Source organism: Micromonas commoda, chromosome 9 (assembly GCF_000090985.2).
Source record: "Micromonas commoda chromosome 9, complete sequence".
In the NCBI taxonomy this organism is placed as follows: Eukaryota; Viridiplantae; Chlorophyta; class Mamiellophyceae; order Mamiellales; family Mamiellaceae; genus Micromonas; species Micromonas commoda.
Window position 1 is genome coordinate 249,197 of NC_013046.1, and position 14,711 is coordinate 263,907.

The 14,711-nt window shown below is 67.1% G+C and overlaps 9 protein-coding genes across 9 annotated transcripts; 5 read left to right on the forward strand and 4 right to left on the reverse strand.

Moving 5' to 3' along the window:
• Positions 1 to 119: 119 nt before the first annotated feature.
• On the forward strand, positions 120 to 2,936 carry MICPUN_61138 (predicted protein; the record flags this gene model as incomplete). Its single annotated transcript, XM_002504143.1, has 1 exon — positions 120 to 2,936. One exon carries the CDS (start codon positions 120 to 122, stop codon positions 2,934 to 2,936), a length of 2,817 nt encoding a protein of 938 aa, XP_002504189.1.
• Positions 2,937 to 3,025: 89 nt separating this feature from the next.
• MICPUN_61139 (predicted protein) lies at positions 3,026 to 3,901 on the reverse strand (the record flags this gene model as incomplete). The annotated part of the gene is made up of 1 exon (XM_002504451.1): positions 3,026 to 3,901. The coding sequence occupies one exon, from the start codon at positions 3,899 to 3,901 to the stop codon at positions 3,026 to 3,028; it is 876 nt and encodes a 291-aa protein (XP_002504497.1).
• A 411-nt stretch (positions 3,902 to 4,312) lies between these two features.
• Positions 4,313 to 4,741, forward strand: MICPUN_102175 (predicted protein; the record flags this gene model as incomplete). Its single annotated transcript, XM_002504144.1, has 1 exon — positions 4,313 to 4,741. The coding sequence occupies one exon, from the start codon at positions 4,313 to 4,315 to the stop codon at positions 4,739 to 4,741; it is 429 nt and encodes a 142-aa protein (XP_002504190.1).
• Positions 4,742 to 4,986: 245 nt separating this feature from the next.
• MICPUN_61141 (predicted protein) lies at positions 4,987 to 5,904 on the reverse strand (the record flags this gene model as incomplete). Its single annotated transcript, XM_002504452.1, has 1 exon — positions 4,987 to 5,904. The coding sequence occupies one exon, from the start codon at positions 5,902 to 5,904 to the stop codon at positions 4,987 to 4,989; it is 918 nt and encodes a 305-aa protein (XP_002504498.1).
• Positions 5,905 to 6,189: 285 nt separating this feature from the next.
• On the forward strand, positions 6,190 to 6,897 carry MICPUN_84635 (predicted protein; the record flags this gene model as incomplete). The annotated part of the gene is made up of 1 exon (XM_002504145.1): positions 6,190 to 6,897. The coding sequence occupies one exon, from the start codon at positions 6,190 to 6,192 to the stop codon at positions 6,895 to 6,897; it is 708 nt and encodes a 235-aa protein (XP_002504191.1).
• Positions 6,898 to 7,064: 167 nt separating this feature from the next.
• Positions 7,065 to 7,927, reverse strand: SNF (predicted protein; the record flags this gene model as incomplete). Its single annotated transcript, XM_002504453.1, has 2 exons — positions 7,065 to 7,672; positions 7,861 to 7,927. The coding sequence occupies 2 exons, from the start codon at positions 7,925 to 7,927 to the stop codon at positions 7,065 to 7,067; spliced, it is 675 nt and encodes a 224-aa protein (XP_002504499.1).
• Positions 7,928 to 8,011: 84 nt separating this feature from the next.
• MICPUN_61144 (predicted protein) lies at positions 8,012 to 9,361 on the forward strand (the record flags this gene model as incomplete). Its single annotated transcript, XM_002504146.1, has 1 exon — positions 8,012 to 9,361. The coding sequence occupies one exon, from the start codon at positions 8,012 to 8,014 to the stop codon at positions 9,359 to 9,361; it is 1,350 nt and encodes a 449-aa protein (XP_002504192.1).
• A 440-nt stretch (positions 9,362 to 9,801) lies between these two features.
• MICPUN_61145 (predicted protein) lies at positions 9,802 to 12,514 on the forward strand (the record flags this gene model as incomplete). Its single annotated transcript, XM_002504147.1, has 2 exons — positions 9,802 to 12,471; positions 12,509 to 12,514. The coding sequence occupies 2 exons, from the start codon at positions 9,802 to 9,804 to the stop codon at positions 12,512 to 12,514; spliced, it is 2,676 nt and encodes an 891-aa protein (XP_002504193.1).
• Positions 12,515 to 12,731: 217 nt separating this feature from the next.
• On the reverse strand, positions 12,732 to 14,708 carry MICPUN_66343 (ATP-binding cassette superfamily; the record flags this gene model as incomplete). Its single annotated transcript, XM_002504454.1, has 4 exons — positions 12,732 to 13,203; positions 13,288 to 13,359; positions 13,411 to 13,655; positions 13,782 to 14,708. Coding segments are annotated over 4 exons (1,716 nt in total), but the record flags the coding sequence as incomplete, so codon positions are not given.
• Between the last annotated feature and the right edge of the window lie 3 nt (positions 14,709 to 14,711).

The following is a 14,711-nucleotide window of genomic DNA, read 5'->3' on the forward strand; positions in this document are numbered from 1 at the left end:
AACTTCGACAGGATGACCTAATCAGGTTAATCGCAGTACACGCGGCGCAGCAGCCCCGCGGGAAGAGGTCGTCCGCACGACCGATCCTCGACACACCCGCGCCGGGAGGGCCGCGCGCCATGGCCGACGACGACGAGGGGCTCTACGACGAGCTCTACGGCGATGACGACGACGACGTGCCGATGGCGCCGCCCCAGATCATCCCGCCCGAGGAACCGGCGCCCGAGGAACCGACGCCGGCGCCCGAGGAACCGGCTCCCGTCGCGGCGAACGCCCCCGGCGACGGCGACGGCGGAGACGACGACGACAGCGACGACGACTTCGACATCGCCCTCAACGAACCCGAAGAGCGCGGATCGGACGAGGAGCCCGACGAGTTCATGATCCAACTCGACGACACCGAGCAGAAGCAGCAGCTGTACCAGCAGCAGTACGGCGCCGAGGAGGAAGACGCGGGCGCGGGAGACGAGCTCGAAGCACAACTCGACGGCATGCCCGGCGCCGCCCCGGACGACGCCGCCGCCCAATCCGATCCGATCCATTACAGGTCCAAGACGTACGTCAGGGGATCGGCGCCGCCCCCGCCCGCGCCGCCCCCGGGAGCGCCGTCCAACCCCGCTGCCGCTCGAGCCGGAGGTCCCCCGCCCCCGGCGCCGCCCCCGGGCCGCCCCTCCTTCGCGGCGGGCGGCTCCGCGCCCGCGGGGGTACCCCGGGGCACCGCGCTCGCCTCGGATCTCACCGGACGGTCCGGGCCGCCGCCGCCGCCGCCGCCCCCCGGAGCGCCGTCGGTGCCGAGGTACGTGGGTCCCGCTGTTCGACCGCCGCCGCCGTTGCAGATGGAGGACGGCACGTGGAACACGTACAACCGGCAGCCGCCCAACGCGCGGTACAACGAGAAGGGCCAGCGGATGATGCCCGGCGGCGAGGGAGGGTCGCGGTTCATACCGCCGGAGGAGTACAAGGAGTTTTTACAGCTGGGCCACGGCGGAATCTTCGACGTCGACCTCGATAACATCGACGTCGCGCCCTGGCGCAAACCCGGCGCAGACGTCTCCGCGTACTTCAACTTTGGCATGAACGAGCACACTTGGCGCCAGTACGCCTCCGACGTCCGGCACGCGAGGCTCGAGCTCGCCCTCCAGGAGAAGATCCAGACGGTGGGCGACGACGACGACATAGCCTACCCGCACGGCCCGCCGCCGGAGATGCTGATGCAGCGCGCGATGGACGCACCCGGCGGTTCGTTCGGGGGACCGCCCGGGCCCGGAGGAGGGTTCGCGCCCCCGCCGCCGGCGGGACCGCCGCCGCCGGACCAGCCGATGGGCCGCGGGGGTTTTCCGCCCCATGGGTCGCCGATGGGGCCGCCGCCGCCGACGGGGCCCCCGGGCGCAGATTTCGGCGGACCGGGCGCGATGCTCGATCCGAAGGACATGCCGAGGTGGATGCGCGCGACGATGGGGGTCGCCCTCGAGGACGCGCCCGCCGAGGAGATCGAGGAGGAGATCACGGAGGAGGTGACGGACGACGAGGAGGAGGAGGAGTACGGGTTGGTCCTCGCCGGCGACGACGACGAGGACGAAGCCGACGCGGGCGACGGAGACGGCCGGCCGAAGGAGAAGAAGAAGAAGACGGTGACGCGCACGGTGAAGCGGGTCGTGGAGAAGTCGGAGGAGGAGCGCGCCGCCATCGCGGAGGAGCGGGAGCTGCTCGAGAGCGACCCGATCGCGGCGATGGCCATCGACCGGGATTCCGTCTCCAAGGATGTCGTCAAGGCTCTGGACGAGATGGCGGTGATGTCGTGGATGCAGGCGCTGCAGATGCGCCACATGAGGCTCATGCAAGCCGGCATGATGCAGCCCGACCGCGTGCAGGAGCTGCAGGGGCACGTGGCGGACGGACAGGCGCTCATGATGACCGTCCGCGAATGCGTCATGGAGATGCAATCGCGGGGAAAATGGACCGAGCTCAACAACATGATGAATGGCGGCGGCGGCCAAGGCGGCGTCCACGGCGGCTACGGCGGCGACTGGGGCGGTGCCCAGGCCCCGCGAACCTGCCACAAGTGCGGCATGCCCGGGCACATCGCTCGAGAGTGCCCGAACGCCCCGGGCGAGCAGCGAACCTGCCACGTGTGCGGCGAGGGGGGCCACATCGCTCGAGATTGCCCCCAAGGGCCCAGCCGGCCCGAGGAGCGCGCGTGCCACGTGTGCGGCGAGAGCGGCCACCTCGCGCGCGACTGCCCGCAGAGCACGTGTCACAACTGCGGCAAGCCCGGGCACCGAGCGGCGGAGTGCCCGGAGGCGCGGTGCCGACGATGCGGCGAGAAGGGACACATGGCCCGCGACTGCGTCAACCCTCCGATGTCTCGGGGAGGAGGAGGAGGAGGCGGCGGCGGCGGAGGCAGGGACGCGGACGAGAAGGCGAGGGACAGCCCGCGCGACCGCCGCGACGAGCCCCCGAGGCGCGACCGCCGCGAGCGCTCCCCGAATCGTCGCGACGAGAGGGACGACAGGGACAGGGAAAGGGACAGGGAAAGGGACAGGGACCGCGATAGGGACAGGGACAGGGACCGAGGGGGCGGCGGCTCCAGGCGCGTCGTCGTCGTCAGGCGCACCGGCGGCGGCGGCGGCGACCGCGGAAGGGACCGCGGGAGGGACGAGAGCAGGGATCGCGGCGGCGGGGACCGCGGCGGGGCGCGCGAGAGCGGCTGGGGCTTCGACCGAGGGGGCGGCGGCGGTCGCGATCTTCGCGACAGGGTCGGCGGCAAGGACGACCGGGGCCGGGACTCGCCGAGGGAGGGCGGCGGCCGATCGCGCGAGCAGAGGGACGAGAAGGAACGCAACGTCCGCGATAGGGCGCCCGCGGAGAAGAGAAAGTCGGGCGGCGGCGGCGGCGGCGGCGAGGACTCGGGCCGGGGCAAGCGCAGCCGCCGATGACGGAAACGCCGACGTCTCGCGTACTTTCATAATAAAACGGAACGTCATCCTCTTCCCCCCGTCGCGTCGCGTCGAACCCACCTCGCGTATCACGCCTCCTCCCGTCTGAACCACTCCGGCGCGGGCGTGACGACGTACGACGACAGCATCGTCTCCTTGCTCCCGTCGCCGTCGCCGCCGCCGCCGCCGTATTTTTCGTCCCAGTACCTGTTCCGAAGGAGGTGCGCGCACCACACGTCGCGGACCTCTTTCGTGCACGCGTGCGACCCGGCCTCCTCGTGTTTCGCGATGAGCGCGCTCACCAGGCGCTTGTGCGCGCCCGTTCGCGGGTTGCCGCGGCGAAAGTCCACCTCGAACACGGCCCGGATCTCGCCGTCGTCGTCGCCCCCCTTCTCGGATTGCCACCATCGAACCGCGCGGCACAGCACGAGCAGCTCGTCGGGATCGCCTCCCGCGCCCGCGCCGGCGCCGTCGTCCGCGTCGTGCAGCCGCCAGACCTTGAGCTTGCCGTCCCAGAACCCGCCGCACGCGACGAGGCTGCGGCGGTAGGCTAGCGCCGTGGACGGTCCCCCCGCGACGTCCTCGCCCTCGACCGGGGCGCGATGCTCGTCCGGGGAGAAGATGCACGTGTCCTCGTCCTCCGCGAGGTGCTCCTCCAGGCTGGTGTCGTCCGGCCACGTCCCGAGCTCCTCGAGGACGACCGGACCGTCCGTCTCGTCGGGTTCGAGCATGTCGCGGTCGACGCCAGCCTTCGCCCTCGCAGCCTTGTTCATGCGCGTGTTGACCTTCTTGACGCGATTGGCGGTGGCCCACTCGCCCATCGACGCGGCCATGTTCTCCTCGATGTAGTCGTGGATGTCGCGCGCGGTGGGATCCGGGAGGACGACGCGGAGTTCGGCGACGACGCGGTCGAGATCGGCGGCCTGTGCCTCGGTCAAGGGCGCGAGGGCCTCGTCGCCGCCCATGGTCCGTCTCGCGCGCTCGCGCCTGTGATGAAAAGCACTCGCAGGACCTCGCAGCGCGTCTGGCGAACTTTTCGTCGGGTGTGCTGGTAGGAGGGCGGACGCGAGCGCGAGCGCGAGGGTTTGGGGTTTGCGTGATATGTCGCCTTCTTTGTTACATCGCGTCGAGTCGAATGGGGATGGCGCGACCGCCGGGGCGGGGGCTAGTCCGGCCCGGGCCGCCGCGCGCTCCCCCTCTCCCCGCCGCCGCAGGATCGTCGCTCTCGCGCGTCCTCTTGCTAGCTGGTGATAAAAAATGATGCCGGTCGCCGTGCGCCGCCCAAGAGGCGGGCCCGGGCACCGTGGAACGTCCTCGCGCGTCTCTTCTCGAACCGATACGCCGTCTGGGGTCTCAGACTTTGGGCGTCGGTCGTCATGCGCGCGCGGGGGTCCCAGGGCCGGGTCCCGCGTTCGGCGACGGTCGGGACCGTCGCGCGGCGCGAGATCATTACATTAGATCTCGCCCCAACCGCGCTTCTTCGGTTCCTCTCCGTCCCTTACGCCACCTTGCGGCCGCCGGATTTGAAGCCCTTCGGAGCGTACTGCTGCTGGGACTTCGTGCCCGTGCGTCAGGGCTTGATGAACTTCTTGGCGCCGAACTCGCCCTGCACGGCAGCCTTGGCGATGTGCACCCTGCTGCCCCCCTTCCGCTCGAATCCCGCAGCCTTGGACGCGAGCTTCGCGGTCTTGTCGTCGGTGGACTCGCATCCCTCGGGGTCGGCGAAGAGGTCGTTCATCGTGACGGGGCGGCTCATGGTCCGCGTCGAGGTGGGAGACGGTCGCCGGCGCGGGGCTTCTCCCTGAGGGGCTCTCGAGGCGAGCCGCCGGTGCCTTCGAGTGTGAGATAAAATCGATTCGAAGCCGCCGCCGCACGAGGCAGCTGCGGTGGCCTCTGACCGATTTCCACTTTCGATCTCGTCGCGACGAGAAAAACTGGAGACTCGTCGACACGTCGTTGATACAATACATGAACACGACCGGCGCGCACTCGCGTCACGGCACCGCCCCGCCTCGACCCCCCTCCCCCGCGCGACGTCACCGCGGGCCCTTCATCGACCCTTTCCCCGACCGTTCTCCTCCGCCTTTCGCCGGTCTCGCTCCTCGTACCACCGCTTGCGAAACTTGACGCCCAAGTTTCTCACGTCCAGCCTCGGTCCGCCCCCTCGTGTCGATGGCGGGTACTCGCGCGGAAAGTCCAGGTTGGCCGCCACGCGAAGCGCGCAGTCCCGCCCGATCGTCAGCAGCGTCTCGTCAAACTCCAGACCCCCCGTGGACAGGTGCGGGCCAGTTCCGGATGGCCTGCATAGTTGCGCGGCGATTACCGGTTTTGGCGTGAAGGGGTTACTTCCGCCGCCCTCCGTGATGAACCGGAGCGGGACTTCCAGTCGCAGGGCTAGGAAGACGCCGGTGTTCGCGAGAGGGATCCTTCCGCGGGCGACGATCTCGCGCTCGGGCAGCGCGCGGAGGTAGACGCTCGGCGCGTTGTCCCCGTTGCCCAGTCTGCATCGGACGCGTAAATCCGGGACGACTTCTGCTCGTAAGAGGCCGACGTCGAGCCCGGCGCCGAGGTCCAGCCGGGATTTGATGACCGTCCCGCCGCCCGTCTGCTGTTGCTCGAACAAACCGGTCTCCCACTTCTGCTTCACCTGCAGCCTGGTCTGTTCGACGCTGAAGTTGTGCGAGGTGATGCCGCCGCGCGTGAAACCGTCGTCGCCGTCGGCGGCTCTCGCCGGGGCGTCCCCCCAGCCCCCGTAGGCTTTCCTCTGCCTGCGCTCGCGGGTCAGCCTCGGCGCCTGAACGTCGATCCTCACGGTGGTCACCGAGCTGCCGAACGCGGCGGCGAGCAGGCCCTTGAGCTTGGCCTTCGCGGCGGCGCCCAAGCCGTCGCCGGAGGGGGCATCATCGGCGTTGGCTCGCGCGGGCGAGGAGGCGGCTGGGTTCGTCGCGGCGGCGGTGGATCCGGACATGGTCGAGGGCGCGCGTGTGCGTCGTCGATCGCGCGTGTGCGAAACCCGAGGACGCCTTGAACGACGCGCGTGACGCAGTCGGCCGCGTCGCGCGAGGTGTGAAAGCGCCCCTGCTCCTTCCGAGAAAAAGTAACAACGACGAAAAACTGGACGTGTCGGCGCACTCGCATGCTCGCGCGGCTCGCGCCCGTCCTCGCGCGTCACGCCCCGCGTCCCCGCGCGTTCCGCGCTCCATCGCACAACCGCCGCGGCGTCCTCACCCGCGCGTCCCGAGGCACTTCATCCATGCAGAAGGTCACCTTCGGCGACGCCCAAATCCCGGGCTACGAGTGCGGCGACAAGTCGTCTCCCGCCGTGATCGTCATACAGGAGTGGTGGGGGGTCACCGAGAACATCCAGCGTCAGGCGCTCAAGCTCAGCGAGGACGGCGGGTTCCGCTGCATCGTCCCGGACCTGTACAAGGGCAAGCTCGGCGTGGACGTCGAGGAGGCGCACCACCTCATGACTTCGCTCGATTGGCCCAACGCCAAGGACGAGCTCGTCGAGTGCGCCAAGTATCTCCGCGCGTCGGGGTCCCCGAAGGTGGGCGTCGTGGGTTTCTGCATGGGCGGAGCGCTCGCCCTCATCGCCGCGCAGCACGCCGACGACGTGACGTGCGCGGCGCCCTTCTACGGCACCCCGGACCCGGCCATCTGCCAGACGGACAAGATCACAAAGCCGGTGCAGGCGCACTTCGGCGAGTTGGACAACCTCGCGGGCTTCTCCGACCCGGACGCGGCGAAAAAGCTCCTCGCCAACCTGCGAGCCGCCGGGAGCGACTGCGAGCTTCACATGTACCCGAACGTCGGGCACGCGTTCATGAACGACCTCCCCGCGCCGTATCCCGACTGGGACGCGAGGGAAAAGACGCAAGGATTTCCGAGGTTCGACTCGGCTCAAGTGAACGCGGCGTGGAGTCGGCTCCTCGAGTTCTTTCGCAAGCACCTCGCGTGAGACTTTTAAAACACTAATAAACGCATAACCCCGGACGCCATCTCCCGCGCGCGTGTGCAATGCCCTACGACTAGAGGCACGCGCTCGGTGTTTGGTTTCGCGATCCGATCCAATCGACGGTCCATTGGCTCGCCCTCCCATTCGCTCGCCCCCCCTTCTCGGGCTCGTCACTTCGCGGCGAACGCGAGCGTCATCGAGTGCGTCGGGTTGATCTTGAACCCCTGCAGCCCCGACAGCGCCACCGACGCCTGCGCGTCCGTCTCGAACTCCACGAACGCGATCCCCGGCTTGGCCTCCACCATCCGCACCTCCTTGAACCCCGGAAATTGCTGAAACAGCATCGACAACATCGCCGCCGTCGTCGCCCCAGGCAAACCTTGCACGAACAGGATCTCGTTCGGGGGCGCGGACGGGTCCGTCCGGACCTTCGCCGTCACCCCCGACGCCGCGTCCCGCTCCGCCTTGGCCGCCTGGCTCTCCTTCTCCGCGGCTTGAGACTCGGCTTTGCGCTTGGCCCTCATCTCGGGATCCCTGGCGCTGGGATCGAACGTGCCCTCCGCCTTGGCCGTGGCGTCCGACTTTGTCTTCGCGTACGCGATGCGCATGGGCTTGTCGTAGAACGGGAACTCCTGCATGGCGCGCATCGCCGCGGTGGCGGAGGCGACGTCGGCGAAGACGACCCACGCCTGCCCGCGAAGCTTGTAGGACTTGGACGCGACGATGTCGATGATCTTGCCGAACTGCCCGAAGATGGCCTGCAGCGACTTGACCAGCTCTGCGGTGGATGCGATGGGATTGGGGGGCGGGTGAGGCGATCGGCGGAGAACGCGGGTGGAGGGGACGCGGGCGGAGGCGACGGCGACGAGGGAAAGGTTCCGCTCGAGTGGGCCGATTAGGGTTAATTCGCAGGGCCCGCCCGGCGCCACATCGTTCGGGTCGGCGGGGAGAAGCGCGGCGACGCACCATCCTTCTTGGTCTTCTCGTTGAGGTTGTTGACGTAGATCGTCGCGCAAGGTGGGATGTCCCCCATGCTGTGCGGATGCGCTTCGGCGTGCTTTGGACACGGCGCGTCCGCGCTGGTTGTGTGCGCGCCCGTGGGAGAAAAACGAGCCTGATGGCCGATCAGCACACTGTCGCTGCGAGTCCCCGGCTGCTCACATTCAGACCGATTGCGAGCGGAGTTCGGGACACCATGGCAGCGCTGGCGTTCCACGCGGCCGTCGCGCGCGTCGCATCGCTGACCGGACCGCGACGTCGCGACGCCGCGAGGTCCTCCTCCTCCGCCGCCGCGGCGACGACGACGACGACGTGCCGCGCGGGTCGCGACGACGATTACTACCGAGACGGATATCGCGACGAGCCAATCCCAGCCGCCGAGCGGCGTCGAAGCGACGAGCGGCGGTACTACGACGGCGGACGACGGTCCTCGCGCGTGAGCGACTACTACGATCGCCGCGCCAGGCCCACGGGAGATTCGCGGCCGGCGATGGAACCCCCGCGGCGACGCGTCGGACCCGAGGACGACGCCGCCGGGCCCACGCCTCGTCGGCGACGCGAGCGCGACGACGGCTTCCGCGCGAGGGAGGCTGCGATGCGCGCCGAGGCTGACGCGCGCGCCGCGCGCGAGGAGTCCATGTGGCGCGACGCCTACGCCAGGCGCGTGCGGGAGAAGCGCCAGCGATGGGACGAGTGGGACGACATGGCCGCGGAGGAGGACAGCGCGCGGAAGGACCGCGTGGCGCGAGCCCGATCCGCCAAGCCCGCGTTCAAGACGCCCGAGCAACGCCGCGACAGGCTGGCGCGATACAGGGACATCTCCAGGCGAGCCGACGAGACGTGGGCGTCCGCCATCGAGCGCAGGTGGTCCGCGGACGAGGAGTACGCGCGCGCGACGGGGCAAAGGCCGCGGGGCGACAGCCTGGACCGGACGATGGACTGGCTGTTCACGCCACTCGCGGGTGCCGCTCGGCGGATCGATAGATGGCTCGAGGAGGATCCGTATAACCCGTTGACGAACCCGGAATACTACGGCGGCTACGACGCGCCGCCCCTGCCGCCGCCGGGGGTGGTGTACGATCAGTACGACTACCCGGGAGGGTCCGCGATGAACGCCATGGGGTGGGGCGGGCGACGACCGCCGCCGCCGACACAGCCGGCGCCGAGATCCCAGCGCGACGGACTCGACGAAGACGCGTACTACCCCTCGCGGGCCGCCGCGCCGTTCCCACCCTCGCCGCCGCCGCCGCCGAGGAGGCGCGGCGATGGACCGAACCCGCTTCGCGACGCGTTCCGGGGCGGGGGCGCGTCGGGGCGCCAAGGTCGCGACGACGACCCCATCACGCCGGAGGAGTTTGAGAGGCTGCGCGGCGGGGGCGGCGGCGGGGGCGGCGGGGGCTCGGAGCCGGATTTCGACCGGTACCGCGGGACCGTCTCCGGCCGACGCGGGCGTAGAGGCCGGTACTGACGCGTCGCGACGCGGGCGAACGCGCGCGGCGTCTCGCGCGTCTGGTCGACCTCGACGAGGCGCGCGTAGTCATTTTGTAATCCATCGATTGGCCTCCCATCATCACGTTTCTCGAAGGGCAGCCGCGTCGGTCACAACGGGGGACAACGGGGCGCGCGACTTGCCTTTGCGGCGCGAAAGGGTCGGTCTGTCGATATTCACAGAATCGGCTGAAACTCGGTGCGCGCATAGAAGGCACCGTCTCGGACGTCATACTCGAAACCCAGCGTCTGCCTCGCACGGACGGCTGAGACTCGGCGTCGACCTGTTCGGCCGCGCCGTCGCAAGGTCTTCTAAGTGCTTTGATATCGCAACTTTGGAACCTTTGGAAGAATCCCCACGCTCGCGGTCGTGCACCGCGGATGCTGGCACCCTTGAGTAACTCGCAGACCAAGGTCAAGATGCAGCAGCGCGGACGCTCGTTCTCCTCGATGTGGCGAGTCGCGTTGGCTTTCCTCCTTGGTGTCGCTGCTGTCGATGGACTATGTGGCGAGAATCAGCGCGTCGTGCAAACATGGACCCCCGCAGATTCGTACAAGTACGCGTGCCAGGACTGCCCTGTCAACACGGTCCGAGTCGCGGGCGACGACCCTGCCGCTGGTTATGAGACGTACTGCACGTGCCCGGCGGGGTTTTTCGTTACAACCTACTATGCTATAGGAGGGTATTGTGCAGCATGCCCAGCCGACTCGACGTCTTTCGCACGTGAGCTGAGATACTCGGCTGGATCTCAGAGCTCTTGCTTCTGCAAGGAAAACTTCCGCGCGGTAATCGGTGACGGCTCGAAGATTACCTGTGAGCCGTGCCCCGCGGGCACGACAAACGCTGCGCGTGATGAAGTGTGCATACGCGGTGGCCACTGTTACGCTTCGACCACGTACTGCGATGCGCCTCCGTGTGCGGAGGACGAGTACGCGACTTCATCGTACACGTGCGCCGCCTGCCCAGAGCACTCAACCAACCCCGCCGGGGATGACCCAGGCCGAGGCGCAACGTCGTGCAAGTGCAAGAGAAACTACCGCGTGTCCAGCAACGCGTGCGTGCCGTGTGACGCGGGGTACAAAAGAGCTGCGGGCGATGATGTCACGGGCGCGGACACGGAGTGCGAAGTGTCTGTGCCGTGCGCAGAGAACGAGTACGTGGACACCACCGTGTGCAAGCCGTGCCCGGGAAATTCAAAGCGCGCGGCTGGGGACGATCCAGCAGGCGACGACACGTTTTGTGTGTGCGACGAGAATCAGCGCGTCGTGCGCGACTGGAACTCCGGAGGTACATACGTGTGCCGGGACTGTCCTATGAACACGTTCCGAGACGCGCGTGATAATCCTGCCGATGGGCAGACTTATTGCACGTGCCCGGCGGGGTTCTTAGTATCAGGATACTACAGCTTCGCAGGGGTGGGATGCGCTCCATGCCCGGCCAACTCCGATTCTTCCGCACGAGAGTTTGACGAAACCAAGCGACATCAACAGAGCTCGTGCTATTGCAAGGAAAACTTCCACGCGGTATTTAGTGATAGTTGGACGTCAACCTGTGAGCCGTGCCCGGCAGGTTTGACAAACGCTGCAGGGGATGAGGTGTGCATAAAGGATCCGGACTACTGGGAATGTGGGTACCGAGGGGAGACCACGTACTGCGATGCAGGCCCTCCGTGTGCGGAGGACGAGTATGTGACCTCATCGTACACGTGCGCCGCCTGCCCGGAGCACTCAACCAACCCCGCCGGGGACAATCCTGGTGCAGGCGCGACGTCGTGCAAGTGCAAGAGAAACTACCGCGTGTCCGGCAACGCGTGCGTGCCGTGTGACGCGGGGTACAAAAGAGCTGCGGGCGATGATGTCACGGGCGCGGACACGGAGTGCGAAGTAGCTGTGCCGTGCGCAGAGAACGAGTACGTGCATGATTCCTCGTGCAAGCCGTGTCCGACGGGTTCGGTAAACCCAGCGGGTGATGATCCAGCAGGAACGGACAGCTTCTGCAATTGTACCGAAAACAAACACGTACACAACAACGCGTGTGTGGATTGCAGCACGTACCTTCCTGGGTATGGAGATTCTGGAGCAGTGAGAGCCGCGGGTGATCAGGTGCCAGGGCCGAATACTCTATGCAGTTGCCGGGAGAACATGCACCCATACATCAACAGCTTCAAAACTAGATATTGTCGACAGTGCCCTGGCAATTCGACGTCCGACGGTGGGCAGGTTGGGCCAAACGTAATCGGTTGGCTCAATGGACCATACACATGCAAGTGCAAAGAAAATTTTCGCGTGCAGAACGACCGAAGTCCCTACAGCACTGACCCCGAGTATCAGTGGAAGCCGAAGTGCGTGCCGTGCGAGTCTGGTTTGCAAAACAGCGCGGGCGATGAAGTTGGCTATGCTCGCATTGATCCTTCATCGTCTTATGGCCATTGGACACCCACCCAAGAAACCATTTGCGACGGCTTGGACTCGCCGCCGCCGCCGCCGCCGTCTGCAAAGCCCCCTTCACCCACGAGTGGCCCGAGTGGCGATAAGTCCGGAGGTCCTTCGCCGCTGCCGTCACCACTGCCGTCGCCGTCTGCGAAGCCCTCTCGACCCACGAGTGGCCCGAGTGGCGATAAGTCCGGAGGTAGTTCCGAGGGAGCCAAGGAAGAGAGAGAGAAAGCCAAGAAAACCGGCGAAGCCTTGGTCAAAGGCATCAAGGATAAGAGAAGGCAAAAACAGGCTCAGTTGCTCATCGACGCGGCGATCAACGGGACGAAGGTGAAGAGGATGTCGGCCAGGCTCACGGCCGCGGACGAGGACAGCGCGTGTTCAGACTATTACTCCAAATCCAAATTGGACACCTCCATCGGCGCGTGCGTGGCTACTTTATCGTCCTCGCGTCGACTTCGCTCGCTCGCGTCGGGCACGTACGACGTCTCGTTGTTCTTCAGCGAAACCGAAGTCGATGATGCGATGTTGACGGCCGCTACGAGCGCTCTCGAAGCTGAGGGCGTGTCGGTGGAGGTCGGTGAGGTGGATCCCGTCGCCGAGCTCGGGACGATTGACGGCGTGGACTCGAGTACCATGGAGACTTTCAAGACGGCGGTGGAGGCGGCAGCAGTGGTACCCCCGCCCCCATCAGGGATGAACATATCTTTACCACCGCCGCCACCGCCGCCGTCCCCTGATATCATTAAGGACGTTGACCAGAAAGACGGCGCAGACCGACTCGGGATCATTATTGCCTCAGCGGTGTCGCTGCTGCTCATTTTGTAAAAGTTGAAACTAGTTTTGAGTAAAGCTCGCCGCGCGCTCGTTCACGCCTCCTCGAGGCGCGCCGCGCCGTTCCTTCCCAGCTCCTCCCCGTACGCCTCCGCGCTCACCACCCGCCACGACGAGTCCCCCTCCAGTCGCAGCACCTGTTCATGAAAACCCAGCAAACTCCCCCTGTGTCCCACGCTCACGTACGCCACGTCGTCCAAATCCCTAAGCAGCGAGTACATCCTCGCCTCGTTCGCCGCGTCCAACGCGCTCGTCGCCTCGTCGAGCAGCGCCACCGGGGGACGCGCGAGTAAAACCCTGGCGAACGCCAGCCTCTGTTGCTCGCCGAGGGACAGGATCGAAGACCAGTCGCCGACCGCGTCGAGGCCCGCGGCGAGTTCCGACCACTCGTCGACGTCGGAACCGAGTCGCGTCTCACCCTCCTTCGGATGGGCGTTCGTCGATGTCCCTCGACGGAGCAGGTACCCGAGGTTCACGCGGTCGAGCGCGTCGATCAGCGCGGCGTCGTCGGGCTTCGGCGCGCACCCGGCGACGCCGCACTGAAACTCCATCATCCTCGGCCCGTCCCCGTCCTCGTCCTCGTCCTTGGCCCAGAAGGGCTTAAACGTGGAATACTCGGCGCGCTGCGGCTGGATCCACGTCGGGTAGAGGAGCTGCTGCCGGAGCGTGCCCAGCACCAGGTACGGGCGCTGGGGGAGGAAGTAGAGGCCGCTGTTCTCCGCGACGTTCGGGGCGTCGCCGGCCGCGGGGTCGGTCGACGACGGGTCCCGCGGCGCCGCCGCGGCCCATCGAACCTCGCCGGCGCCCTGCTCCCACAGACCAGCGACGGCTCGAAGCAGCGAGGTCTTACCCGCGCCCGAGGGGCCCATGATGAGCACCGACGACCTCGACGTGAGGGTCAGGTCGAGGTCCGTCACGAGCGGCGGTCGCTGCGCGCCGTACGCGCCGGGCGTCCGCACCGTCAGGCCCGCGAGCCTCAGCCTCTCGGGGGATTCCCGATCGATTCGCTGATTGGTTCCGTTGAGGCCCCCGGAGACGGACGCCGTCGCCGTCGCCATCGCGCTTCGCGCCGCGTCCGCGATGATCTCCCCGCGCGCGATCTTCGCGTCTCCCGCGGGCCCCGGCGGCGCCACGAGCCGCGACGCCGGGCCGTTGAGCACCTCGGTCATCTGCCCGAGCCTGTCCGTCACCGCGCTGAAGCTGGCCAGTCGCTCGATCTGGTACACCACCAGCGAGACGTCGCCGAGGATGTGCGAGAACGCCGAGCTGCTCTGGTTGATGACGCCGAATTCGATCTCGCCCTTGAAGTACAGCGGCGCCACGACCGCCGCGGGCAAGAACGTGACCAGGTACCTGTAGCAGCTGGTGAAAAAATCCACGTTTCTCGTCGCGACGAGCAAGTCGCCGAGGTTATCTAGCGCCGCGCGGAGCCTGCCCACGAGCCCGCTTCGCTCCGCGGCTTCGCCTCCGTAGAACGCGATGCTCTCCGCGTTCTCGCGCACGCGCACGAGCCCGTACCGAAAGTCCGCCTCCCGACGCTCCTGGTTAAAGTTCAGACCCACCAGCGGCTGACCGAGCTTGGCGCTGATAAGCGTGCCGCCCGCAGCGTACACGAACAACACCCCGACGAGTGGCTTGTAAATCCCGAACAGGATGCCGCTGAAGCTCACCAGATCGATCCCGGCGTTGAGCAACGTGAACGCCAGGCCGAGCGTCTGGGACGTGAACGCGGATATGTCGTCCACGATGCGCTGGTCCGGGTTGTCGATGACGCTGCCGGTTTGAATGTGGTAAAAGTTCCGGTCGTCCAGGTACTTCTCCACGTACCGCTCCGTCATCCACCCGCGCCACTTCAGCGTGAGCACCTGCTGGTAGTAGTCCCTGAACACGAACACGGGAATGGCGCCGGCGATCGCGGCGATGTACGTCTTCAAAAGTCGGTCGAAGTCCTCCGGGTTCTTCTCCGCGATTGAGTTGTAGAAGTCTCTTCCGAGAAAGTTGAACCCGACGGAGATGGCGGTGGTTCCGAGGGTCATGCACACGACGACGATGAGGAGGAGTCG